A 21839-nucleotide genomic window follows, 5' to 3' on the forward strand; every position below is an offset into this window, starting at 1 on the left:
TTCCCTGGTCCCTGGTTGCCTCTCTGTGGGATGGAAAGCATGGCCACAAAGGATCCCAAGGTTTTGTCATATTTGCTTTAGGGAAGAAAATTCCTTTAGTGTCTCACTTCAGTTTCCAGTTTCCCCTTCTGGGCTCAGAGAGGACAGAAGTGCAACTCTGCCCTCCATCAAGGGTGAGTCTGTGCACCGATGAGATCCAGGTCTCACACTGACCTCAGCTGAGTCAAAAGACAAGGAGGATGCTTTGCCCTCTCCAGCAGAAGACATGTCTGTTGTACCAGAGATACTCTCAGGAGACATCTTCCTGAACTGGGTACTGGGTAGCGGGTTGCTCTTGAATGCTGAGGAGAGCAGTTTCACCATTTGTTTCAAATACTCTGTGATTTTCACAAGGGTCACAGGTGTGGCTAACTGGACACTTGATTGCAGGACCCACAACTAATATTTAGAAAAGCCAACACTCATATCCTTATCCTCTCAGTGTCTCTATCCGGTTCTCCACATGTCTAGGCTCCAGAAAGGAATGAACACATCCTAATGTAAGGTCATCTGTGTGATGGTGACAGTTTCTTCATCCCACTTGGGTACGTTTCTCCATGAGGTTTAAGTTGATTTGAATGAATCATGGCATGAAAGTGCTACAATACTTGCCTTTATCTACTATTAGAAATGTTTTTATCGCTTCATTTTCTTTCTCCTTTCTTTCCTTTCTGCAGTGTGTATTGTTTGGATGGTTGGTTGAATTTTTGGTTTTTGAGACAGGGTTTCTCTGTGTAGTCCTTGCTGTCCTAGAACTCACTCTGTAGGCCATGTTGACCTCTAACTCAGAGATCTCCCTGTCTCTGCCTCCTGAGCAGCAGGATTAAAGCCTGGTGCCACCATCATCTGGCCATTACATCATTTTAAATAAAATATTTTGCTTAATTTTTTTTAAATTATTATTAGAATTGATGACATTAACTGGGGATGTATTATTTCTGTTTTGAGATAAGGTCTCAGGAGTTTGAGCTGACCTCAAATTCTACTTAGCATTAGGATTATGGAAATATAATATAAAGTTATAATTTTACTCATAAGTAATCTGTCTTTACAGCTAAGGAAATCCTTGCCTGCAGCCTCTCAAATTCACACCCTGAGTACACACCTAGGAAGTACCCAGCATTCTTTGATATGACATGGCAGTTATTTCACTAAGCACACTACGCTATGCCAGATTTGGTCTCTGTTCATTTCTGTGGGCAGTTTCTGTGCAGGATCACATAAAAGCCTCAACCAACAGAAAGACATTAATAAACTATGCAATGGGTTTTAATTGGTAATTAAACAACTTTGGTATTTTGTTCTTTGATATATGGACATATAAAATATATCACAAACATTAAAAAAAGTAAAGACATACCTGTGAAAAGACTGAATTCTACAAGAAATAAAATACCTCCATATAGTACTTCTGTTCCCACCTCCCCAAAAGTTAACCAGACTTATTTTCTGGCTTCACTTGAAAATGGCCAAGAAAATCTGATATTAACATAAAACTACTTTGACGTTGGCCCTACTACTTGATGAACACACGAACACTGATTTCAGCTAGCACAGTTATAAGTTTAAAATGCTCTGTGCGTCACTAAGCAGCAAAAATGTGTCACTCAAAGTGTGTATTGTCAGTGGCACTCACAAGCATTTAGTTTACTGTCATTTTTACTTCTGCTCACAGCCAAAGGTCTCAAGCACACAGCTCTGGCCTCCCATTATCTTCATTTCTGATCCTCATTGCTTTCTGTGTCTCCCAACTTAGCACTACACACCAGCCTACAAGACAGGTGTGGGTGTTTTAAAGCTGCTGCAAGGGTCATCTTCCTGGTGTGCTTTGGGTGCCATGGAAAGCCAAATGTGAGGGCCATGGTCAGAGACACCTTCCTAATACCAAGTATTTCCTTTCCACTCACCATGAAAACTCAGAGATTTATCACTGGACCTCATTTTTCCCATGATGGATACTGAACATGTTACATTTCCAGATGTTTGGAAACACATGTTAGAGAAAGACCTGTGGCTGGTGTGTGGTTTTTACCCTCAGGCCCAGCACACCCTGGTGGGAAGATCAGAGCATTCTCCAGGGATGAAGTCATTTATGGATGGAAACACAGCCCAGAAAGCCAACTTAGTAGTAAAGAAATTAAAGTCAGAATTCACTTGTGCAGAGAAGCAGACAAAGGAGAGGGGAGAACTGAGATGGAGCCACACCTCCCTGTGCCTGTGCTTTCTGAGTCCTGCATGGGCCATACTCCCAGTGTCAGCACAGGCCACAAATCTCTGAGCTTGGTCCAACTCAACAGCCATGCCTGGTTTGTAAGGAGGACAGTTCAGCACCTGGGCAACTCACACTTCCAAAAGTCTAACTATGGCCCTGCACCCCAAATGTACCATGAGGGAGCTACACAGGTAGGCAAAATGAGAGAGACCAAAACAGGGTCAAGCCAGGTGTCAGGGCTGCATCCTGCAACCCCTGAGGACTCGCCTCCTAGGACCTGGGCCAGCTACCTCACAGCTCAGGAGTCTGTGTACAGGTGTGGTCGTTGTCTGGTGTAGTCATGGTTGCTGGAGGTTACCTTTCACCCCAGTCACTCCCCAGACTCTCCACCCCTCCTCCACTCCACTCCACCCCAACTTCCCTGGCCCAGCACATTCATGCCACCAACTACTCCCCTAAAGTCACTCTCACCTCTGCTTTCTCTGTTCCTGCCTGTTCTACCCAAGACTCTTTGAAACCCCTGCAGCCTGAAGCTCAAGATCTCTGTGTCTTCTCAGGGCCTAGAAACTCTCCTGGGGATTTGTTGAAGTTTCTGTCTCTGCCTGTCTGGGAGCCCCCACCCTTACCACACTCCCCATTTGTAGAATGACAGCCTTGCACCAGGTTAGGATACGTTCTGTGACATTGGAGAATCTGAAGGTGTCCAGAGACACAAATGTCTTGGGAGCAGTTAGAGGGTAGAGAAAGACATCTAATCCGTGTGTTTGTTAGTTTTGTGCATCCATAAACAAACAAACAAACAAAACACCTGAAGCAATTATCTTTTTTAAAAGATGGGTTTATTTTATAAACCATGTTTGTTCTGCTATATGTGTGTGTTTGTGTGTGTGTGTGTAAAACAATGTTACATACACAATTGTAGTGATTTAAATAACATCTTAAGAAATATTGAATTAATAAAACTAAATACAAAAATATCAAACTGTAGTTAATTTTTTTCTTCATAAGCCACTGAGTCTAATTAGAGCTGCAGGTATTGTGTGGGTATAGGGCCCGCACTTCAGTGCTGGCAGCATCATTCAAGAAAGCATCCTTTCCCTCAGCAGCTATCAGCTGCCAATAAAACTCAGCCAGCAGTGGGGTTTCACCAGCATCTCCTTGGTGCAAGGTTTGGCTCACAGTTCTGAAGACTCCTGTCCAAGAGCAGGCTGTTTATGCAAGGTAGTACCTCAGGTCAGCATCTGGTATGAATGGTGTATCTCATGAGCTAGAAAAAGAAGAGGAAACATATCCTGTTGAAGGATATGTCCCCAGGGATTAAGGATTTCCCAGTAGGCTACAGTACTGCTACCTTGGGGACCAAGGCCTTTCATCTACCCCACAATCTGCATAAAAACTACGGCCATGTGCACTGTTTCTTTTTTTCAAAATTAAGTGAAAAAACAACCCACACATTGGAAAAAGAGATTGCCATGCCTGTTAAAGGCCTGATGTTCAGAATAAACAATGTAAATGAGCAAATATGAAAGGAGAAACTCCCCAGATCAGAGAGAGAACACATATACATAGGCCCAGGTCATGTGAATGCATGGCCAGTCCACTTAGGAATAATAATGAATAAAAGGCAGATAAGGCCACAGTCTAAGAGATAGCTATTCAGTGGTTTACAATGGGAAAAACCATAAAACTATGGCAATAAGAATTGTCCTGGAAGATGTGATGAGACCCTAATGTGATAAAGCCAGTATCCTACATGTGATTGACTTCAACTCATTACATATTTGAGACAGTCATTATTTTAAAGACAATAGCAAAAGAAAAGATTTCCAGAGACCCAAAGCTACCCCTTGTAAGCTTATGTCGTATATATTGAGATCCCTTCAGAATTAGTAAGAGAAAAGGTTTCAATTCTAAAGACTTTTATCAATATACAGGCATAAAAAGAAAAGTGATCATGGTATTTCTAAAGGTGGTTTCCCTTACAGTCTGGGTGGCTCTGGATTCCTTTTGAGTGCAGTTGTCTGGCACCGGTATAGTCTCTCCACACGGTGCCGTCCTCTGCTACTGCAGGTGCTTCTATGCAGGAGGGTGAAGCACAGGGGAAGTCCACCCACATTCCTGTCTGAATTGTGACAAACTGGTGAAGCTGTCCAGAGAACAGCATAAATGACACCATGCTTGGTGAGGTGATGTCACAAAGGGCTCCACAGACTCAAGCTGCTCACTGCAGACACTGCCCCCCCCCCCAAGCTCTGAGAGGCCATAAAGAACGTTCATACACACTGATGCTGTGAGGAGGCCCAGGTCACAGGGAGAGACCACAGGTTAGGGCTTTGTGACATTCTAGTTGAGACTCACCCTGGAGTTCCTCAGCCCTGGTGCCACAGGGACCCATGAGGAAGCTTCCAGACAATTCCAGCCTCTCCTAGCACCCAGGACTTCTCGGGTTTCCTTTCCAGAGGGCCTTCCTACTCCACCTTTCCCTGAGAGTCTGACCCACTTACCCTGAGATCACAATAAAATGGTTCTGTTAAGTCATCAGAGTTGGACAGCTTGTCACATGGCAGCGGATGAACTGCTCCCACTCACGGAAGATTGGCAGAGCACCCAATCTTCATCTCTTTCTGAAATCAGACATTGCCTGCTGCTTTCAGGACCCACCATTGGCCTCCCACTTTCCACACAATAGCTCCTTGGTGCCTTGCCCTCTTCACCCACAGTAACCGGGGAGCTCAGCCACCTTTTCAGTTAACAAAACACACAGGTTCCTTGAGGTGCTCCCTAAGGATGCCCTGTGAGGATCTGGGATTGGGGGAGAAGGAGTCCACATCGGAGACTCCTGCACAGGTCCTGTGACTGGCACTTGGCACTGTCAGCATTTAGGCATTGAGCAGAAGGGCAGGTCACAAAGTCACCATGTCAACCTTCCTGTCCATCATAACCCCAGAGTGTTTTGTCCCAAGGTGGGGGAAGGGCTCCTCAGGTAGTTAGGGGAAGGACATCCCAAGAGCAGCTGCCTCCAAAATTCCCTGTGCTCTGAGTATACCAGGTGTAGTGCTACCATCGGGAGTAGGATACAAACAGTGATCCTCAACCCCTGGGTTTCAGGCAGAGGTGGCACAGAAAGAGTCCAAGGGTGGCTGCCACTCAGCCTGCATGTGACCCTCCAGAGCATCTGAAGGACTAGCAAAGTCACAGGGACAGTCTAGAACACAGGGATCCACAGTCCCCACATGCCTTTCTCGGCACTCTTTCTGCTCCTGCTCCTGTTGCCTCCTCCCATTTTTAAAGCAGAGAGCCTCCAATACCATGGCCCTGGCTGGAAACTATTCCACCGCCTGGGCAAGGGCTCCAGGAGTTCTCACCAACGCCAGATCCATCGCATGAAGCAAAACTGGCGCCACTGGCGCCACAGTCGATCAGGAGATGAATGTCAGGGTGTTTTCGACCTCTACTTCATCCTGGACAAGTGAGTTGCCCTCCTGCACTGTCCCTGGGTAGCCCTGGGGCAGCAGTGGTAGGCCAGACTCTGAAGGACACCCAAGATCATTGTGAGCAGACCCTGGGATGTAGGCTTCTGCCACTGACTTCCTTCCTGAGTGCAGGGAGGTCAGCACAGGCCTTCTGGGTGGCTCTGTCCCCATCACCTTGACCCTCAGGCCAAGCAGCTGCTGGGAGGTACCGATTCACCCATGTGATCTACCAACAGAGCCCCTCTGCAGGGACTGCCATTGCCACTGTGGGCACTCTCCCAGCACTGCTGCTCAAAGCAGCCTTTGTTTTACTGCCCTAAGTGCTCAGCTTCTTTCTCCCAACTCAAGAACCATGGGAAGAGCCTGGTTTTTCTCAGTATGGTAAGCAAGCTGGACTGGCCTTTACACCTGTCCTGGCTGTCACAGGAGGGAATGGCTCAGGGATTCTGGCACTGTCCCATCTAAGTATACAATTCCTTGGCTTACAGAAACTTGTAGTGTGCTCTCCTCTAAAATTGGAAATTATGTTTATACTCTGATCTCCTGAGTTTAGCCATTTGACTAGTCTGTATTTTTCTCTTGTTTTCATGCATGTATAAAATGTGTTTCTACCATTTCATTGACATTTACCTCGCACCTTTATTAGTCTCCTTCTCAATTAATCTCCCTTTCTACTTTCATGTTGGTTTGCTTTTTAATGACTCAATGAGTTATTTACAGAAGCATATTCAGTGCATATTTACTTACATTAAGTTATTTACAGATGCATATTCAGTGGCTACTGAAGAAGCTGTCTCTCCTCTCAGCAACCATTAACCACAAATAAATCCTCAGTAAGGGGTGGGGCCCCATGAGCTCCTCCCCATTTCATGACAGACTTGATGGGCCAGGTTTTATGGAGATCTTGTGGAAGTAGTCCTAGCTGCTGTGAATTCAACTTCAACCATCATGTCATATCTAGAAGTCAGTGTTCCGCAACACTCCCTACCCTTTTCCTCCAGATTTTAATTTTGTTTTTTCTAATCTTGGGTGATGATCCTCCTTACCTTACAGGACATGATATAAATGACTCTTTTTCATCTGAGTATTCAACTTAGAAGCAATAACCTACTCTTTGACCAGTTTTGAGCCTTTGTAATTGATGCTTCTCATTGCAAAACCAAACAAACAAACCACCTTTAGACAAGGTTGCTTGGCCACGGCTGATGGCAGCAACAATCAACCAGCGTAAACACAGTTAGTTAGAAGGCAGCTTAATGTGCACATTGTGTTCCTTTAGCAAAACAGCAGTTGTATCATCCGTCTCACTAAAGCCTATGAGCTCCTCAGCCACAGGCTTTTACTAGGTTTTCTAAGACCAACCAGAAAGCAACTGGTTGTCCATAATAAACTTGCTTCAGTCACACCAGTGGGTATGAGCCTTGCCTAGATAGTCATGGACAGTCAACAGTGTGGCCTACAGCTGAGAAAGCTCGTTGGTGACATTTTCCCCCTGTGGGCTGCACTGACATTCCAGCAAAGTAGGGACTACCAGCAAGGAAGATGGCCTCCAGCTCAGTCCCTGCTTGATTTCTCTGTGTTCCTCCACCCAAGTGTTGGCATCTTTGGAAATAGGTTCTTAGCATCTACTTATGGTGTGCAACTCAGAGCAGTGGTGACTGCCTGTGTTGTTTGGGGGTCCCCCTGGCCAGTAACTCCTAGAGACATAACCCACCTCCAGACCTCCCTTCAAGCTTGTAAGTTTTATTTTACTTTTAAATCAAATTACCGTGTATCACATTCCCTTAAGGTTTTTTCATATAGAATATTTTTTATTAAAAGAGTAGAGTTGATTGCTCTAAAATCCCAAATCATAGACTTTGACTAAAAAGTTAAAATATAAACAAGAGAGAGATATAAAACTCTCAGATACATTGTTTAAAGACAACATCAATAAGAAAGAATTGTATGAAAGTTTCAAAACAAATACCTGAAGTTTTACTGTTATTTCAAAATCCAGTCATTGTCAGTTTTAATAAAATATCAGCATTCATTGGTGGATATTTTTTTTTAATTTCTTTTCTCATCTATGACACGGTTGTAACTCACAGTTGTAAGACAAAAATTATAATTGTAGTTCCCTGGCAGTGTAGCGGCTAGGGTTTGGTGTTTCCTGCTTAACGCTTTTTCATACACAGGTTTGGCCAATCTTACCCTTCCCTACTCCTCTCCCCAGCCTTCCTGCCCCACCACCTTTCTGCCCTCAGAGTTTCTCTACCTTCCATACCCTTCTACTTCTACATGACATGGGAAGGTACATGGGACCTATTACCCTCCTCCACCACCCTTAAAGCTTCATTTTTTTCTCTAATGGGCCTCCTCATTTCTCAGACTAAATACACACTCCCACATAAATGCACACATAAAAATTAGAAGCTAGGATTCACCTACCTCACATGATATCATGCTTTACAGTTCCATTGATCTTCCTATAAATATGAAAGGACAGAGGTGGGAGGTCCTGGGAGCTTAAAGTTTAAGTGGAAATGCAGAGAGGTGGGTGGAGGGAATGGAGCCAGAAAGAGTGGATTTACCGAAACTTAGGACATATGGGGAAGCTATATGAAAGTTTGAATGAGATTCCCCGCTGCTCATAGAAGACAGGGGTTATTAAATGAAAATCTTAGTGTCAAATATGGATACTTATTGGTTTGAAGATCCCCAAAGGTACCCAAAACAAGCTACTGCCGTTTCTCCTGGCTGCCAACCATAACTAGATGATCAGCCCTGGTCGCCAACAGCACCACACACTTTTGTTGCAGGACATGAAGAAATCACTCTTGAACTGACCAAGAAAGTCTTTCCCTGGTGTATAGATTTTATAGTCGTAGAAGGTGCTATTCAGGCTGCTGAGGGAGAGAAAAAGCAGTAATGGTCTTTATCAAGCACTGGACCCTAAGTGCCACAGTTCTGACCTGCCAGACAAGATGTGTTCACCAGTGCAAGAGTGTTGTGGCTGTTTATGGGGTGACAGTAATTTCATTTTTTTTTACTGGAAGAAACCTCCCCTGTGCATGTACAATGTTTTCATTAACCATTCCACAATTGGTGAATGTCACCAATAAATAAGGATAAACAAGTATCTCTGTGGTAAGGTATAGAGTGTTTTTGGGTATGGGCCCACAAGTATATTCCTGGGTTACATGGTAGTTTTAGTTTTAGTTTTTTTTCCTGAGAAATATCCATACTAGCATCCCAGTTGTTTATACCAGTTTATACTTCCACCTACAGTGAACAAGGATTCTCCTTACTCCATATCCTCACCAGCACAGTTAGGTTTTTGCTTCCTTGGTGATAGCCATTCTGACCAGACTGACCACGAATTCTTAAAGTGGTTTTAATTGTTTATTTTCCCTGATGGCTACAGATGTTGAACACTTTTAAAGTATTTATTGCCATTTGAACTCCTTTTAGAAAATTCTGTCTTCAGTTCCTTAGCTATCACCACCCCCTTTTAATTGAATAGTTTCTTTTCTTGTTGGTTCAACTTTTAGTTTCTTAATCTGTTCTGGATAGTAATTCTCCATCAGGTGTTTACTAGCAAAGATTTTCTTTTATTCTCTCTGTGTTATGTTTTCATCAGACTAACTATCCCTTTGATATACAGAAGCTTTTTAATTTTATAAGGTCCGACCCTTTATTATTGGCTTGATTTATTGAGAAATAGGAGCCTTAATCAAAGTCCTTACCTATGCCTGTATCTTGTGCTGTTTCTCTCCTTTTCCCTCTAGCAGCTTCAGTCTCCAGCCCTACATTAATACCTTCCCTCCGTCTGGAATTCATTCTTGCACAAAGTAAGACATGTGATTCTGGTTCATTTTTTACAGGCGGGTACTCGGCGCCATTGGTCAATGAGACCACCTTTCTCCAGTGTGTGTTTTCTGGTGACTGTGTCAAATCCTCAGGTGGCTGCAGAAGCATAGAATTATTTGTGGGTACTCCAATCTACTTGACTGAGCTTTGTGTTTTATTTTTTATTTGTTTGTTGTCCCTTATTTGTTTGTTATTGTGGCTCTGTAATATAACCTGAAATCAGATATGTTGCTATTGCCAGCATTACTTTCTTGCCACAGTCTTTAGCACTTTCACATGAATTTTTACTTCTTTATTTCTGTGAAAAAAAAATGGTATCAGAATTTTTTTTAATGGACATACATTGCTGGACAGCCTTTTTCACAATATTAATTCTTCTAGTCCATGAGAATGGGATGTCTTTGCATCTTCAATGTCTTCCTCAATTTCTTTCTTCTGTGTCTTAGCGTTTCTGTTCTAGTGCTCTAGCACTTTTGTGGATAAGTGTATTTCAAGGCTTTTGTTTGTTTTTGTTTTTAAAGGCTATTGTGACTAGAACTATTTCAGAGATTTCCTTCTCAGTATGTTTGTAATTGGTGTTTAGTAAGGACGCTGATTTTTACACATTGTGTAACCTGCCACTTTGCTGAAAGCATTTAGCAGCTTTAAGAGTTTTCTAGTGTATCCTTATGGTCTTTTATGCATAGAATTGTAGCATCTGCAAAGAAGGATACTTTTACCTCTGTTTTTCCTATCTACATCCCTATCTGTTCTTTTGTCTGATTGTTTTAGCTATGGCTTCTCTCAGTTATATAGGAATGGGGAAAAGGCACCTTGATCTTGTTCTTTTTTATTAATTAATTTAATGTACATCTCACTCCTATGTCCCTCCCTCTTCTCCTGGTCCCACCCTCCCTCCTGCATACCCCTTTCCCTATCTCTCAGAATAGGGGAGCCCTCCTACCCAGGCATTCCAGCTCATTTATTCACATAAGGACTGAGTTCTTCCTCCCCTGTCACCTTGTAGGGAAGACCCATCGGGGTGGGAGTGAGGGAGTGATCAAAGAGCAGGCAACATAGTCCATGTCAGAGATATCCCACACTCCCCTACGTACTATGCCAACATAAAGCCTAACACGCCCCCTGGGCTTTTCTTCTGGGGGTATGTGCATTATATTATATCTATCCCGTACTATATGACAAAAATCTGCTTATAAGTGAGTATACACCATGTCTGTCTTTCTGTTTCTGTGCTGCCTCACTCAGGATGATCTTTTCTAGTTCCCACCATTTGCCTGCAAATTTTATGATTTTCTTCTTTTTAATAGCTGAGTAGTATTCCATTGTGATGTACCACAATTTCTGTATCCATTCCTCTTTTGAGGGACATCTAGGTTGTTTCTTCCAGTTTCTGGCTATTACAAATCTGCTATGAACATAGGTTGAGCAAATGTTCTTACTGTATGGGGGGGGCATCTTTCTGGTATATGCTTAGAAGTGGTATAGCTGGGTCTTGAGGTAGCGCTATTCCCAGTTTTATAAGCAAGCATCAATTTATTTCCAAAGTGGTTGTACAAGTTTTCACTCCCACCAGCAATGGAGGAGGGTTCCCCTTTATCCACACTCTTGCCAGCATGTGTTGTCACTTGAGTTTTTGATCTTAGCCATTCTGATGGGTGTAAAATAGAATTTCAGAGTCCTTTTTGATTTACATTTCCCTGACAACTAAGAACATTGAGCATTTCTTTAAGTGCTTCGCCATTTGAGAGTCCTCTGTTGAGAATTTTCCGTTTGGCTCTATATCCCATTTTTTAATTAGATTATTTGATTTGTTGGTGTTTAATTTCTTGTGTTCTTTATATACTCTGGATATTAGCTCTATGCTGGATGTAGGATTGGTGAAGATGTTTTCCCAAGCTGTAGACTACTGTTTCATTCTATTAATAGTGTCCATTGCTTTACAGAAGCTTTTCACTTTCAAGAGGTTCCATTTATTAATTGTAAATCTTAGGACCTGAGCTGTTGGTGTTCTGTTCAGGAAATTGTCCCCTGTGCCAATGAGTTCAAGGCTCTTGCCCATTTTCTCCTCTAGTAGATTTAGTGTATCTCGTTTTATGTTGAGGTCTTTGATCTAGTTAAACTTGAATTTTGTGCAGGGTGATAAATATGGATCTATTTGCATTTTTCTACAAAAACATCCAGTTAGACCAGCACCATTTTTTGGAGATGCTATCTTTTTTCCATTTTATGATTTTGCTTCCATTGTCAAAAATCAGGTGTTCATAGGTGTGTGGGTTTATTTCTGGGTCTTTGATTGAATTCCATTGAGCCACCAGCCTATTTCTATGCCGGTACCATGCAGTTTTATTACTGTTGTTCTGTAGTATAGCTTGAGGTCACGTATGAAGATAACCTCCAGAAGTTCTATTATTGTGTAGAATTGTTTTAGCTTTTCTGACTTTATATATATGGGGGGTTAGAATTATTCTTTGAAGGTCTGTGAAAATTGTGTGATACTTTGATGGGGTTTGCATTGAATCTGTAGATTGCCTTTGGTAAGATGGCCATTTTCACTAAGTTAATCCTACAGATCCATGAGCATGGGAGATCTTTTCATCTTTTGGTATCTTTTTCAATTTCTTTCTTCAGACACTTGAAGTTTTTGTCGTATAGATCTCTGACTTGCTTGGTTTGGTTTGAGTTGCCCCTATCTTAGTGGAAATGTTGGGGGCTATAGATTTATTGTATAGTTTCATCTTGTTGAGGTATGTCCCCTCTATTCCTAATCTTTCCAGGGATTTTGTCATGAATTGAAGTAGGTTTGGTTCTTTTTATCAGATCTTTTCTATCTGTAGTGAGATGATCACGTGATTTCTGTCCTAGAGTCCACTTACATGATGTATTGTGTTTACTTACTTGCATTTGTCAAGTTATCCCTACATATGTGGAATGAAGCCAACTTTATCATGATGAATAATCATTCTGATGTATTCACACATATTGAGAATTTTTATATTTTTATCCTTGACTGAATGTTTCAGTTTCTCTACCCTTTTCTCCACTCCTTCTATTCTGCCCTCTCATAATCCATTCTGTTGGAGAGGCTTTCCACTGAGCATTTTATTTGACTTATTGGTTTCCTTCATTCCCAGCATTCCATTTTTGTTTTCCTTCAGTATGTCTATTTCTTCATTGAAATCTATCCACATACCATTTATTGACTCCTTTACCTCATACAACTGTTTGTGTTCTCTAGTGTTCAGAAGCCGATCCATGTCCTGTTTCATTTCTTCACAAGTTTATAATCATTCTTCATCTGTTCACACTCCATGCAAGGACAAAGCAGGAAAAAACAGGCCCTGGGATCTTGATGAGAATAATGACAATGGAAATGACAGACCCGGGGCAGAAGTGAGCAAGTCCTCAGCTGCTTTCTTTGGCAACAGCTAGCAATGCTCATCCTGGTTCAGGACAGCCAGTTCTTTCACGGTTCTCAGAAAACTGGATGTATAACTGCCTCCAGCACTGAACCTCCATAGCTGAAGCACAGCTCCTGGGGGAATTTCCTTTAATTCAGCTGTGGATTCTGGGAAATAGGGAGAAATGTGGGGAATCTATGGCTCTTCACTACTTCCTTTATCACTATGACAGGATACTTGAAAGATTTTATCTTTCTCTAATATGGGGAAGAAAGGAATACATTAGTCTGGCAATTCCCCATGGCAAAGTTTGTATCATGAATGGGTTTTCCAAGTCAAAGCTAGCCCAGCAATTGCTGAACAGGACAGTGCACAAGGCTTGAAGAAAGATCATGGTTCAGATCCTTGATGATGTAAATATTACTTCGTTTTTAAAAATGAAGAACTTTATTTTGGCTCGTAAATGGCTCAATGGTCCAGTCTATCCTTGTGTGGAAGGCATGACAGCTGCAGCTGGTTATGTCATGGTGACCAACCAAAAAACAAAGAGCTCGAAAGATCTACAACCCTCAAGACCTGCCCTACCCTCCAAATTTTCCACAACCGACATAGTAATCTCACCTGAGCAGTAGTTTTGGTTCCTTAACAGCCCAAGAGTTCGATAAGGAAATTACAGCCCAAGCCTGGGTCATGCTCTAGGTCTTTCCTAGTGCTCAAAAGCCTTCTGGTGACAATTGTGCCAGTAGTCCTGGCCAAGCCATTCATGGACAGAACTGAGAATTGGTAAGTTAAAAGTCAATAGAGGCAGGGTGGAGAGCCTCACACGTCAGAACACTAATCAAGACATCTTCCTTCACTGTGAGACCACATAGCCCTCACCTAGCACAACCAGGCACTGTGTTGAGCCACTAAAGGCCCTTCCTGGGACCTCACAGTCTCAGTAGATGAGGCTGTTTAGCTATCTTCTATTCACTACTGGCCCTGAGGAAAGTTACCCTCTCATGATGATCCACCATAGTCAGCAGCAGTGACAAGGGGAGAGGTTGCTAACGGGGAAGACTAAGAAGGCTGAAACTATCCCTCCCTGTCCTATGAAGTTGCATCATGCATTGACATATGTCTCCTTTGTCTTCAGGTCAGGCAGTGTGGGCGATAACTGGATTTATGTTTATCAATTTACGGAGAATTTGGTGAAGAAATTCCAAAAGTATGGCTTCTCCTGGCTGTATTCTCCCCTGTGCTTCAAGCAGATAGGCCTCTTTCAGACAAAGAGCATATCTCCTAGATGGGATGGGCATGAGATTCTCTCATAGAGGGAGCATAGGTCCAGGCTGGTATGCTAACAAAGTGGGGGGGTCAGAGTGCAGTGGAGGTGTCTGCAGCACTGGCTGATCCTGCTTGGGGTCTAGTTGTAGTACAGGATAGAGTCCCTCAGAACCTCTCAGAGTGCAAAAGACATCCTGATACATGGTAACTGACATTTAGGACAGGATATTCAGGGCCAGAGGAGAGGACTGGGTAGCTTATGGAAAGCCAAAGGAAAAGGCAGGAACCCTCAGAGAAAAGTTTCTGGCTCCTAGTGAAGCTGTAAATGTAAACTGAGTCCTCAAGGTTGGAAAAAGAGCAAGTTCAGAGGGTAACATTACTGTGACCACAATACTTAATCAGACAAAGCTTAATAGAGGTGTCTGTGGCTCACATGTTCAGAGGGTTCCAGTCCATCCTTAGCAGTCATGGCAAGAGGAGCATGAAGCCCAGGCTATTCACAAAAAGGAGAAAACTTATGGCAGGGACAGCAACCAGGCTAGAACTATTAATGGTCTGCACTTGATGATCTTCAATCAGCCAGACACCATCTAAAGATTCTTCAGCCACCCAAAGTAGTGTCACCAGATGGAGAACAAAAGCTTAAAACATGGGACTGTGAGGGATGCTTCCAATTCAGAATATAATTGTTGATCCCTTAGACTAGGGAGGCAAGGTAAGTCCAGAAAGGCAAGGGGAATAGGACAATGGGTAGCTTAGGGACAAATCCATAGCAGACCTCATGCTAAGCCAAGGGGATCTGATATCCTACTGTAAAGCATAGACAGAGACAGGAAGGGGAGGCATGCATGTGAAGGGCTTCCCAGAAAAGAGACAGTAATCTCCTTGAGCTGGAGGCAGAGCGGGTGAAGAAAGATGGCTACAGAGGCAAAGAATTTGGTATCAGGGACCAGAGATGAGGATGCCCCCATTGGAGAGTGTGGGAGCCTCTTTGCCTGTTCAAAATGGATGATGTGAGTGTCCTAACACTCTTCTGTGAACCTATATATCACCAAGGGCTTTAGAATCCTTTGCCAATGTCACTTTAGGTCCTTACCTCAGTGTAAAAGAGAGGAGTGGGATCAGGGACTCGGGGCATCTCTGCTCCTTGACAGGTTGATGATCCAATGTATTGGCTTCTCAGTTGTTATGCTTTGTCCCCAGCCCTAAACTGCGGATGTCCTTCATTACCTTCTCAACAAAGGGTGAAGTTCTCATGCCACTCACCTCAGACAGGTAAATGTTGCTCTGAACCCTGAAGCTATCCCAGTGGCCAGGACACAGGGGTCTTGAAGAAATGGAGGGCTTGCAGAGACCTCTGTGATCCCCCCACCCCTCGCACTGCCAATGCATAGGGCACCTATGTATCCAAACTGACCTCCAGGCCTAAGTTACTAGTGCCCCTTGAGCCTGTACTCAAGCAGAATGGGCCTTAGCTTCTAGAAGTTCTCAACTCCTGAATTTTACTTAGGTCCTGTCTATAATAACATACGGACCTAGGGAGCTGGTGAAGTGTGTGTATTAGTACCATTAAGAATACTGGCCTGTGTGTGGCCTGCTGTCACTCTGTTTGGACAAGTGAAGCAGAGAGACAGCTGAGAAACCCTGAGGAAAGCACTGGAGTATGGGGAGGGCAGATAGGTCCCCTGTGATCCTAAGTAAGGAAGCCTCATGATGGGGTCATGAGTCACCTGTGCTGAGTCACCAAACAAGAAGGTATGGGAAAAAGGTGATCACAAAGATGGGTGACTTAATTGTACCCAGAATCCCAGAGGTATGAAGCTGGGGCTTCTGGCTGATTAGGAGGGAAGGTCAAGGTTGGATCCTCCACCAGAGACTCCATAGGGAGTTAGAGAAACAGAAAGAGGTGTGATGGCATCTCAGAATGGGGTGTCCAGAGGTATGAAAGAAAAGGCAGAAGCAGGAAGTGAGGGAGACCAGCCAGCCGCAGGGAAGGCACAAGAGTCTCTGAGTATATGGACTTGGCACCATGAGCTCATCTCGGGGGGAGAGGTGGGAAGAGATTGGTTTCCAAGAGTCCAGGCAAGCCCTAGTGTAGTGTACTCATGTGACTTGGCTTGGGGGAGACTTGACTAGATTCAAATGGCAGAGAGAAATACTGAGGGAGACTGGCAGCAACATAGGAAAGTCAGAAGGGAGAGGCTAGGCAAGACAGGGGCTTGTCCTGGGCTGAGTGGAGGACTGAGTCTGGGCTGGGTGGAGGGTTGGGATAGAACTATACAGAGGATAGTGGGCTAGGCCAAGCAGAAGGGTAGATGCTAGGATGGGAGAAGGCTAGCAGTAGGGCAGAGAGAAAGAGTTGGGCTAGGCTGTACAAAGAAGAACTGGACTGGGCTGTGCTGGCAAAGGGAGGAGAACAGGACAGGCTGGAAATCCCTGGTTTGGCCCCCATTGGGCATGCTGAACATGATCATCTTATTTTCTCATGCGGGGTACCTGGGCCTGGCATGGGGCTTTCAGGACTCAGCCCCTGCTGACGCCTCTCTCTTTCCCAATAGGAAGAAATGTTAGAGTCTACTGTGGATCTCCTTGCTATGCCTACTTAGCCTTGTCACATTGGATTACCTGGAACCTAATACTCCCGTTTCTTGTCCTAGAATGACCATCGGGCCCAGCCCTGCCCACCTCAGTGTGTTCTGTTTTAACAGTACCTGACAGGCCATGTTGTTTCTAGCCTAGGGAACAATACAGGTGGCTCATGGATGGCCCTCAGGGCCCAAATCCAGGTTCAGGAATTCTCTGTAGGGAGCTTGTGGAGTTCACAGTTGGGTTCACATCTACATACACTGGCTTCAGCCTTTACCAGGAAGAGGGAAGGGAGTCAGACCAGGACTCTGTGACAGTGAGGATGGGAGCCAGGCAGTGCCTCAGCAGGCTGACATGGTCCCCTTTAAGCCCATCCCAGTGACTAATGGACTGCTCAGAAGGAGGGGAACCTTGGCATTAGGCTGCCTATTTAGAATGCAGATATCCCCCGGAAACCCCTAGATTAAATGCTAATTCCAGAATGTTCTCCAAGGACTTAATAGGCAAGGGCTCCATCCCAAATTTCCAAGGTCTGTATGCCCCAAAATGTAGATGGACTCAAATAAAACCAAACTTTCCCATGGGGACCAATGAATTTCCTGTTCCCTCCTGAACCACCTCAGTGTTCATGGAATCAGGGACAGAGAAAGGCCCAGCCCAGAAGGGAAAGACAGTGACTCTTGTCTAGTGCCCTCTCTTAGCCAGCTGGTCTACACAATGAGCAAGGCCCTAGGATGATTTGAAGATGTCTCGTCACTGTGAATAAACTTCATGCCACTTCTTTTTTTTTTTTTTTTCAATTCTCTTCAGAGAAGAAATCCGCAACGGCCTTCTCAAACTTGAGAAAGTGGTACCTGCAGGACGTTCATACATGCAGAAAGGATTTGTAAAGGTACAGACATCTGTAGCCACCTATGAGTGCTGTCCAGTAGAGAATACCATTGGGGTCATTGCACTGTGTCACTGTTGTATTTTTTCATTTCCTGCCAGGCGAATGAACAAATCCAAAACGCCACCTCGGGAGGTGAGCTGTCTGCACCTTCAGCGAGGCAGGCCCAACAGAGTTGGGCTTCCTACTGAGACTGTGTACAGATCCTCTATCTCTTCAAGTCTGATTCTTGAGGCTAGTGCTCCCTTCCCTGTGCAGCAATCCCCTCTGAGCACAGCACCTCACTCAGGATGCTTCTGAGGGACCGAAAGCTGAGTGTGGTCACCTGTAGGCTTAGGCTTTGTGCACACTAGTCCTTGGCCTATAGATGTACTGGTGGATGGCAAGAAGAAAGCATAAGGGCTGAGCAGACTGAGGACCCTGTGCATTGAAGCCTGGGCTTGGCTTTCCTCTTATTCCCAAGTCTTCTCTTTTACCTCTTGTTTGGTCAACTTCCTAAGCCCAGCCAAGATCTGTGTCCCTCTAGACTACAGGCTGTCAGTACACGTAGGAATATTTGGAATTTAATGGGAAATTTTGATGAGAGGCCATTGGGTCCCTTCTTAAGACTTTCTGACTCGGGGTCTTATAATGAGCAAAAAGGTAGATATGTGTGCTTAGTATAACAAAGTTATATTTTGTTATGGTGAAGGTCATTGCACAAGATTCACACTCTAAATTCCTAACAACAGTTCTAAGCCTACCTTCCCAAGGCTACTCACCTGTGCAATGTATCTTAGCTGAAGGTAGGTCTAGTCTCTAACAGAAGTCTCTGATTTGAGGGTCTGGATCCTGGGGGAGACTTTAGAGCCACAGGACATATCAAGGTGGCTTCTCTCCAGTTGTGCAGAGCAGAGCATTGCTCTTCTATACTGTGCAGTGGGCATCATAGGGTTCGAGGACTGTGTCTGGTTATCTTGAGTGAGTCCTGGTTATCCAGTGCAGCCTTGGGCATAGTGGGGATCCTGACTGTGATACCTTTTTAAATGTTCATTACAGGTCTTGATTTGTTGGTCCTCCTATTACCAGTAACTTGTCCCTAAGGGTGTGTCAAAAGCTGGCCCCAGACCCACCCTGCCTCACCAGGCAACCTCAGCAAGGAAGGAGAGGCTGGGCCCATGGCTCAGGAACTAGACTTCCATTAGGACAGAGGTTCCATAGCCAGGGAACAAGAGGCCAGGCCTCCTAGGAGGGTTCCAAACCCCTCTGGATCCTTATATGTAGAGCAGGTGGTGAAGAAGGCCTTCCTTTTACTCTGAGACTGACTGAGGAATGGCCAGCTTTACTGCAAAGCACCATGATGGGTCTGCAGCCTCACTCACTAGGCAGTCCCTAGAGTATTTCCACCAAGCCCATGCACTTCTTGCTTCTTCTGCAGGCCACAATGTCAACAGCGTGATTATTGCTCTGACTGCTGGGACATTGTCAATACAGCCATTTCAGGAGACCAAGGAAGAGGTTAGTCCAGTCCACAGGTGTCAGCACTCTGCCTCCAGTATTTGAGGATTTATTTTTAGCATTCTTTTTTCTTTTAGGCCAGAAAAGCCCGGAAAATGGGAGCAACTGTTTACACCGTCGGTGTATATATGTATAACAAATGGCAGGTACTTCAGTCCAGGTGACCAAGTGCCCCCGTATAGAAGCAAGATTGTAAAAGCATCTTTACAATACCAAGAGGGTGGTATTTTCACCTGCCCAAGGTACTGTGGGTTAGAACTAGACACTGCGAAAGGGATGCTCTCATGGTTGAGTAAGTCAATCCTTATGCAGAGTGGGCAGGAGAGCTTCCCACCCCTTAAATCTGGGCTATAAATGAAAGCCAGTTAGCACCTGATGTCCTACTGTCACCATGACCTGGGGACAACAGTTCCTGTCCCAAGTCGGGGAATCTGTTGCAATCATGGTTCCTGGCTTTGCGGTTCAAACCAGTTACTTTTCTCCTATCATAGATAGTAGACATTGCGGACAGCCAAAACCACAGTTTTGGGGTCAACGAAGGGTTTAATGCTCTGAACAGCATCGTTGAACCGGTGAGTAAGTAGGATATGGAAGACTAGGGGACCCCTCTCTGCATTCCCTGGGGTGTACTATCTGCCCATCTCCATCTCTCTGTTTGTCTCTCAGCTTGCTACCAAGTCCTGTATTGAAATACTATCTGTGGAGCCTTCCCTTGTGTGTGCAAAAGGTAAGAGCTGAGGGGTCGCTGACATGAGTAGATGGTGTAACACAAGAGCGTGTACACAATTGCACGAGTGTGTGTAGTTGTGATATTGTTTCTGTGACTGGTTTGTATGTGTGTGGTGCTTCCATGATGTGTGTGGTAGATGTGATTTATGTATTTTGATAATTAATATTGACAAAATCTAAAATGACCTAGAAAACACACCTCTTAGCATGACTGTGAGAAAGTTTTTGAACCGGGTAAATTGAAGTGGGGAAAACCACTCTAAATACAGGAAGCACCATTCTATGGCCTGAGGTTCTAGGCTGAGCCCAACATTCAACTCTCTATTCTTTATAACTATGAAGTAGTATGACCAACTGCCTCAAGTTCCTCCCACCATGACTTCTTCCCCTACATGATGAACTCTTTAAATGTTTAAAACCGAACTGAATAAGCCCTTCCTTTAACTTTATTTTTCTGGCATTTTGTCACATCAACAAAAGAAGAAACTAATACAGAAAACTGGTATCAGGAGTAAGATTCTTACAAAATTCTGACTGTGTGATTCCTAAGCCTTTGAAAATAGTTTGCAGGAAGAATATACAAAAGTTTGGAACTTTGATACAGAAAAGCACAAGAATGCTCTAAGCAAAGCCTAGTGGGTCATTCTAATGGAAATTTGCAAGACCAGTATGCCAAGAGACACTTAGACAGTGGAGGCCTCTAAGGATCCCATCAGGAACCCAGGAAGAGGTCATTCATGTCATATTCTGGCAAGAAATGTGACTGTATTGTGCTTAGTGTCCTGAGAACTTGAGTGAACTGAATTCAAACTTCAAGGACTAATTTATTTGACAGAAGAAATCTCAAGACATAAAATAGCATTCAGGGTGTGTCATGGTAATTGATCACTGCTAACCAGGTCTACAACAAAAGAGAAACACAGGACCAAAAAGGATATGAAAAAAAAATGTGTTATTGGACAGGAGAAAATGGGAAATTTTAAGGTTGTAAACAAAACAAGTACTGAGAAAATGCTTGTAATTAGTTAATGTCCTTAGCAGAACAAGGACAATAGGAAAGGTGCCCTGGGGACAAGATAACCCCCTCCCCCCCACACACACACACCTGTAAAGTGGTCCACCTTATAAAATGCAAATTTATTTAAAAAGAAAAAGTATGAACTCAGAAGGGATTTCCAGTTCAAAAATACCTATAGAAAAGTGTTTTCTCAGATTCAGCAACCAAGACATACAGATGTCACTACATCTTTTCCAAGCTGACAGCAGAAGTTGGCAGTGTCGTTTACGTGGTCTTGGTTTTGCATACCCACAAGATGCAGCATTGAGGGGGTAATGGAGTCTTATGAGAGCTCTTTAGGCCATCCAATGTATAGCAGGTTCAGTGCTCCATAGAGAAGAGACCTTACAAGATCTTTGTTTAAGCCTACATTGCAGTGGAGATCCCAGCACATTGGAGAAGCTAGAGCCATAGAACATCCATTGAAGAAAAATGCAGCCATGTTGTGGAGCTGGCCAAATAAAGGCCATGTGTGCTGAAGGAATCCCAGGCTGCCTGCTGAAGGCCAGGGCTACCCAAGCCCTTTGAACCCAATGGTTCCAGTACAAGCTTAAGCATGCTGGTTTTCCATGGTGATCTGTACCCTTGACCTCTGAGTCAAATAAGTCCTTTCTTAAGATGCTTTTATGAGATCCTTTGTTGAAATAATGAGAAAATTAATACATATACTCACTGAGAGTTGTGTATGACTGTACACATGTGTTTCTGTGTAGAGATGCATATAGGTAGGAAATCTGGATTGTGTGTCATGTGTTTGTGACATACACGGTATGCATGCGGGTGGATATCGTGGATAGATGAGTAGGTGTGGTATTTCTGTGTAACGTAAGCATGGAAAATT

General features: G+C 43.9%; 1 protein-coding gene across 1 annotated transcript in view; it reads left to right on the top strand.

The window, feature by feature from the left end:
- The first annotated feature begins 2401 nt into the window (after positions 1-2401).
- Positions 2402-21839, top strand: part of Antxrl (ANTXR like) — a 35345-nt gene continuing 15907 nt past the window's right edge. The window contains exons 1-10 of the mRNA XM_060391691.1: positions 2402-2442; positions 5478-5720; positions 14110-14181; positions 15444-15515; positions 17637-17718; positions 17817-17850; positions 19133-19212; positions 19290-19358; positions 19704-19784; positions 19879-19939. Of these exons, the coding sequence (XP_060247674.1) occupies positions 2402-2442; positions 5478-5720; positions 14110-14181; positions 15444-15515; positions 17637-17718; positions 17817-17850; positions 19133-19212; positions 19290-19358; positions 19704-19784; positions 19879-19939 (835 nt within the window). The remainder of the gene's footprint in view (positions 2443-5477; positions 5721-14109; positions 14182-15443; positions 15516-17636; positions 17719-17816; positions 17851-19132; positions 19213-19289; positions 19359-19703; positions 19785-19878; positions 19940-21839) is intronic.

Source organism: Meriones unguiculatus, chromosome 9 (assembly GCF_030254825.1).
Source record: "Meriones unguiculatus strain TT.TT164.6M chromosome 9, Bangor_MerUng_6.1, whole genome shotgun sequence".
Lineage (NCBI taxonomy): Eukaryota > Metazoa > Chordata > Mammalia > Rodentia > Muridae > Meriones > Meriones unguiculatus.